The sequence below is a fragment of the Vigna umbellata genome, chromosome 5 (assembly GCF_029865625.1).
Source record: "Vigna umbellata cultivar VRB3 chromosome 5, Vumbellata_1.0, whole genome shotgun sequence".
Taxonomy (NCBI): domain Eukaryota; kingdom Viridiplantae; phylum Streptophyta; class Magnoliopsida; order Fabales; family Fabaceae; genus Vigna; species Vigna umbellata.
The window spans coordinates 58,231,174-58,237,232 of NC_142169.1; the positions used below are offsets into that span (position 1 = coordinate 58,231,174).

Genomic DNA, 6,059 nt, shown 5'->3' on the forward strand with positions numbered 1-6,059 from the left:
CCGTATATAATTACATACGGAAAAATCCGTATGTAATTATATACGGAAAAATCCGTATGTAAAATCTGTATATAATTACATAGAAAAAATCCATGTACTTACATATGGAAAAATCCGTATGTAATTTATGATTTTATAAAAAAAAAAATAAGTGATTCCACATCTACATTTAATACTTACGAGTTTCAATAGTTGATAAAAGTCAACATAACAGTCAACTTGCCGAAAACCATCTAATAGATGAAACATTTACAACTATTTAATAGAAGATTTATTCACTAAAACCTTTCAACATTTATAAAAAATAAGACAGGTTTCAAGCAAAGGTTTCTTTATCCAAGAATAGACAATGCTAAAGTAAAAAAATTGTACAAGAAAATATATAAGGATCCTATACTTGAATGAAAAAATAAAATATGTCTAGAATGGTAAAATATCTAAGTCTAAAGGCAGAGAAAGATGTTTACAACAACTACAATATCTTTTGTGGATAGAGAAAGATGTCAACTAGATATATATTGTGCTATTCTTTTCAAAACAAGATGTCTAGCCCATTGCTCAGTTTCCCATAGTGTGAAATGTTATAGGCCAAGAAGCTATCACCATGTCAATAGTTGTCAAAGCAGCAACCTGCAACTGCTCCAATACTAGCAGTCCTGTTAAAGCAACAAAAGCAATTGCCCCAACCTGCAGTAATAAGGAAAAAAAGAAATACAATTAATAGTTTTAAGAAATTAATTGAAAGATTCTACACTTAACTCATTAAATTAATAGAAATTTATTATATGTCAGTTTTTGGATGAGTCTATACATTAGTTTATAATTTTACAAAACTTCTCTTGATATATTAACTCGCCAAATAAGTCTATATATAAGTTGATTTCTATTTGCGAGGAAGACATTTTTTTCTTATTTTCTTTTCTTGAGAGTTTTTATCTAAAACTTTATGAAAAGGAATTCAACTAATTAATAACAATTGAATCCAAATCAGCAACAAGACTATACTAAAATCACAAGGTACATTCACACGTTCATACATCCAAATATGATTAATTTTGCAGCAATCCAGTTAATACTTTTAATATAATATACTAATAATCCCAAAGGAAAAAGTTTATTACAAAATATCTATATATATATATATATATATAATATATATATATATATATATATATATATATATAACAATATATCAATCATGACTAACATCCCATACAATAAATATATATTAAACAAGTTTTTAACCAACTAATACAATAAAATATTTCTGTAGCATTTGAATCAAAACAACAAACAATTTTTTGCAGGATTTTTATATCAAAACAGCAAATAATTTCCTGCAACATTTTTATCAAAACAGCAAAGAATTTTCAGCAGCATTTTTATACCCAAACAGCAAATAATTTTCTGCAGCATTTGAATCAAAATAGCAACAGTTTTCAGCACATTTTTATTGTGAAACAACAATAGTTTATGCAGAATTCTGAGAGATGAATAAAATAGAATTAAGGGGAAAAACAGAAGTTGTACAAATATAATATTTTACAGTATACAAACCTGGTAGAAGGCAAGGCACTGAAGCACAAACTTATCCATTGAGTCCAATTCCAAATCCAGAGCAGCATCATAATCCTTGACCTGAGATCATAAATGAAGTTTCTGAGTGACAAATGTGAATCAGTATGGTGACAATGTTATCTTTTAGTGTCTTTTAGCTAAAGATTTTATGTATTTTTGAGTAGTTTAGTTCTTCCTATCAGATTTCATCATATTTCCAACTTCTACCACCATATTTTCTTCAATAACTACCTATAGGTGTGCCACTATATCTCAAAGTGTGTTACTTTAATTCACGGCCCCAATCATAAATACTATTGAAGGCTTGCAAGGTACATTTATCTCAATTAAATAGTCAATCTCCAATTAAACAGCAGTTAAGGTTGTTTACATACCTATGTTGTCCCATTGCATGGAACAAAAGGCCACGCAAATTATGAGCTCTGGAAAACCTAACATACAACACAAGTAATCAGCTGCGAATAAAGAGCAAACAGGCATAAAGTACTTCAAACTTTATAAACCAATTACCAGCTAAAATGCCTGTGATGCTAATGATACCATTTCATTAACAACAATTACCTTCCATCAATTTGCAACATCTGACTTAGACATTCTTGAGCTTTTGTTGGCTTCGATATATCTTGATAGAACTGCCAAAAACCTCATGTTCAGAATAAATCTAGCAGCCAAAATAATTTAAAATACATAAAATGAAAGGCCAAAATCTGTGTCCCATAGTTAATAGATAATTTTAAAAATCACACACTGATAGATCCTGATCAACTACCCAAATCACACATTCAGAACAGGGTTAGTAACAAAGTCATCAAACAGAAAAGCCATTATTAAAAGGCATGAAAGACGAAACCTATTTTGTAGAGTTAAACTTAAACCTATAAGTTACTAAAGGAAAAATGCAAATGTAAACTAAGTTACTTATAGCTGACATTAAATGGAAACTTTAATTCAAGTAGAATGAGTTAGTAGTATACGAGACAAAAATGTTATGAATGAAAGAAGTGAGGAAAGATACTATTAGAGAACAGAGAGCATCCATTTGATACAATATATTACATTTCAAACAAGGAAAGCAATACTTATCTCTTGTAGCGTGCTCTACCTTGCTCTGAATACCACTTGATGGAAGACCCTCCAAGGAGACCAAAAGAGCGACGCGGACTCGAGCTCCTTCGAAGCTTCCTTCATGAACAAACGCAGCGGAATAATGAGACGAACTTGAGATCGAGAACAAAACAGAGAATGAACGGAAGAAAATGTTAGAAAACCCTAAACGAACGAATAAAAGCCAGAAAGATTGGGGGAAAACTCTAAAATGGAGGACGAACCCTAATATGGACCGAAGGAACCCTAAAAATGGGGAGAAACTCAATATGAACCGATTAATCGGTTCAAACGCAAGATTGATCGATACAAAAGTGTTTAAACGACGCAAATGGAGGTTCAATCGGTGGAAATCGAAGAACAAACGGTAGAAAGGGTTTTAATCTGTAGAAAAGTGGTTTTAATCGGTTAAAAATGAAGGAAAAGTGAAGAGGAGGACGAAACCCTAGGATTCGGAGGTGGTTATGTATATGAAAGTGAAAATAGAAGGAAGACATGGAGATTTAAGAGGATGAAGTGATTATGTGATGAACAAACCTGTGGATCTGTGAAGAAAATGTGGATGGTTCAGAGGCTCTCGAGAGAAAATGGTGAAGACGGGAGGCAGTGAATCAAAATGAAATGTGGTTGAAGGAGAGGTGAAATACGTGTGGCTGAAAATGCACGAATGAAGAAGCTGTGAGCTTATGTCTTAGGTTAATTATTTTTTTAATTTTTTTATTATTTATTTTAATATCCGTATATAATATCTGTATGTAACTTATCCGTATATAAAATCCGTATATAATAAAATTTTTATCTACTGATTAGAATCTGTATATAATAATCCGTATGTAAATGATGTTTTTCTTGTAGTGGTGTCTTCCTTACTTTCGGATGTCTATGTCGCTCGCTGGTTCTTTGATGTGTTGCTTGCTTGTCTTTTCTGGAAGTCGTTCGCACTCCTTCAGTTCATACCGCTCGTCCACTTTTACCCGCAGAGGGGGAGGTACCTGCGAAGATACTCCGACGCTCAAGTCAGGCGTGAGTTATAGAGCCTCAAGTGTTCAAGAATTCGACTGTTGGGCCTCAAAGGTATTCGCCCTTTGGCTTCAACCGCTCGACCATCCATGGCCACAAGCATTCCAGCATTTGGCCATTTGGCCTCACTGATGTTCGGCCACTCGGCCTCCACCGTTCAGCCATCCATGGCCACAGGCGTTTCAGCATTCGGCCACTCGGCCTCTACCACTCGGCCACCCGTGGTCTCAAGCGTTCCAACATTCAATCGTTCGACCTTTTGTTGCCTCAAGCTTTCCAGCTTTTGGCCGTTCGGCCTCAAGCTTTCCAGCTTTTGGCCGTTCGGCCTCAAGCTTTCCAGCTTTTGGCCTTTCGGCCTCACATGTTTTTTGTCATTCGATCTCAACCGCTCGGTCATCTTTAGCCTCAGGTGTTAAAATGTTCAACCGCTCGGCCTATGGCAAAGAGAAAACCCATAAAGCTCGTCGTTCAGTACACAGATGAGCAACGACCAGAAACACGCTCCCTAACACAGTGAATACAACCTCCCTCAAACTCACAAGTCCTATAGTTAACTCGTCCATAAAACGGAACGGTTAACTCGGACTTGGGAGGCATTATGTATAGTAAGATATTTATTGGATAAAATATCTTAGATATTTTAAGCGGTTAAGATACTTATGAGTAATTAACCAAGTTTCTAGGTAAGGTTGTTTTTACACTTATAAATACAATAACAGGGAAAAAGTCCAGGTAGGTTTTTTCTACGTTCAACTTACGCTGTATTAACACTAGATAACATTCTACAGTGAGAACAAAATCACTTTCTTGAGAGCTGAGGCTCTATAACTCACGCCTGACTTGAGCGTCGGAGTATCTTCGCAGGTACCTCCCCCTCTGCGGGTGAAAGTGGACGAGTGGTATGAACTGAAGGAGTGCGAACGACTTCCAGAAAAGACAAGCAAGCAACACATCAAAGGACCAGCGAGCGACATAGACATCCGGAAGCAAGAAAGACACGTTGGCAAGGTATGTTCATCGGTCCCACAAAATATAGACTGAAACAATAATCTTCGTATTTGTATGTATCGAAACATTAATTTGATTTTTATATTTTAGATAGTCTTGTGTCTTTGTTTTCTAAAATATATAATAAATGAGTGTTTTATGTTAATTTGACATAAACTATGTTAAGATGTAGTGAATTAGAATATTTAGCGAAGAATGTTTCATTTGATTAAATACTTGTTAATAGTTGACATTCATTTTTCTCTTTTAAGTGATTAGTTTCTTTGTTATAATATTTAAATATTGGTTTTTTTGTCATTATAAAAATTGGATGTCTCTTTTCTCAACTTTGCTAAATATTGACATTTATAAGGGGTTTTTTATTAATGATCTTTCAATGTTTTTTCAATTTATGTTTTTAGATTCCATTTGCTTTTCATTTTCTTTCTTGAAAATTTGAAATTGAATGATGTTTTAGTTTTACAAGTTTAAGTATTATGAGATGAGCATTTACTTAGTTGAAGTTCTCTTCCTTGATTTTCAATTTTCTCCCAATTTTGCATTGTGCCTTTATATCTTTTTCGATTCCATGTATTCTTTCCTTTTCTTAGAAACATAACACCCAATCAACCACCAAATCAAACTCACCTCAATTATTATCAACCTTTAATTATCGATGAACGTTTTGAAAATCTTGTTTTGTGCTCCTTTCATACGGTTTTCAAATCCCTAGCTCTGTTGATCTTGTGTTAGTCTTTAAATTGTATGACCATGACCACTATGAACCAAATCATTTATGTACAAACAAAGTTGTGCAATTAATCAATTCCATGTAATTGCTTAATTTTACATAATAAAATAATGCACATCATTATGTCTATTATGCACCACTTTTAACTAGTGTTACAATTTAAGTTTATTTGTTATATATCTTTTAAAACAAAATACCCAGTTAAGACTACTTAAAATTTAAAGATCCAATTAAAATTTTAGTACAAATATAAAGACTATCTCATTAATGTAACATAAAAATAACTACTCATTTATCTTTGCTTTTTCTTTACATACAATTTGTAAGTTTCCTAATGTAAACTACATTACATGTAGTATAGAAGTCATATAAATGTTTCAAACGAGTTTTATAATTTTTTTTGAATTATCAATATAATGTAATATTTAAGATCTTGAATCTTAATAAAATCATGAGTTATAAATTATAAAAAAAAAGACATCTTAAAATATTAATTAAAATATAAGTATTATAAAACCTATAACATCCCAAAAATACAGTATAAACTATATAATAGAATAATTACATTTACCAATAATTCAGATCAGTCTTACACTAGAGTGGAACGAACGCTTATGGC

The 6,059-nt window shown here is 32.7% G+C and overlaps 1 protein-coding gene across 1 annotated transcript; it reads right to left on the reverse strand.

Annotated features, from left to right (window-relative positions):
- Positions 1-345: 345 nt before the first annotated feature.
- LOC124828713 (uncharacterized) lies at positions 346-4,099 on the reverse strand. Its single transcript, XM_088115900.1, has 8 exons — positions 3,878-4,099; positions 3,553-3,674; positions 3,220-3,335; positions 2,681-2,760; positions 2,140-2,210; positions 1,953-2,009; positions 1,558-1,638; positions 346-687 (listed from the first exon to the last, which is right to left on the reverse strand). The coding sequence occupies exons 1-8, from the start codon at positions 4,097-4,099 to the stop codon at positions 660-662; spliced, it is 777 nt and encodes a 258-aa protein (XP_087972026.1). The 3' UTR covers positions 346-659.
- Between the last annotated feature and the right edge of the window lie 1,960 nt (positions 4,100-6,059).

Coding starts and splice junctions, on each gene's coding strand:
- LOC124828713 (XM_088115900.1), bottom strand. CDS start 4,099: ATGACCGAGCGGTTGAGATCGAATGACAAAAAACATGTGAGGCCGAAA. Junction 2,211..2,680: donor CAAGTGGTATTCAGAGCAAG/GTAGAGCACGCT, acceptor GGTTTTTGGCAG/TTCTATCAAGATATATCGAA. Junction 688..1,557: donor AGTGCCTTGCCTTCTACCAG/GTTTGTATACTG, acceptor TTATTACTGCAG/GTTGGGGCAATTGCTTTTGT.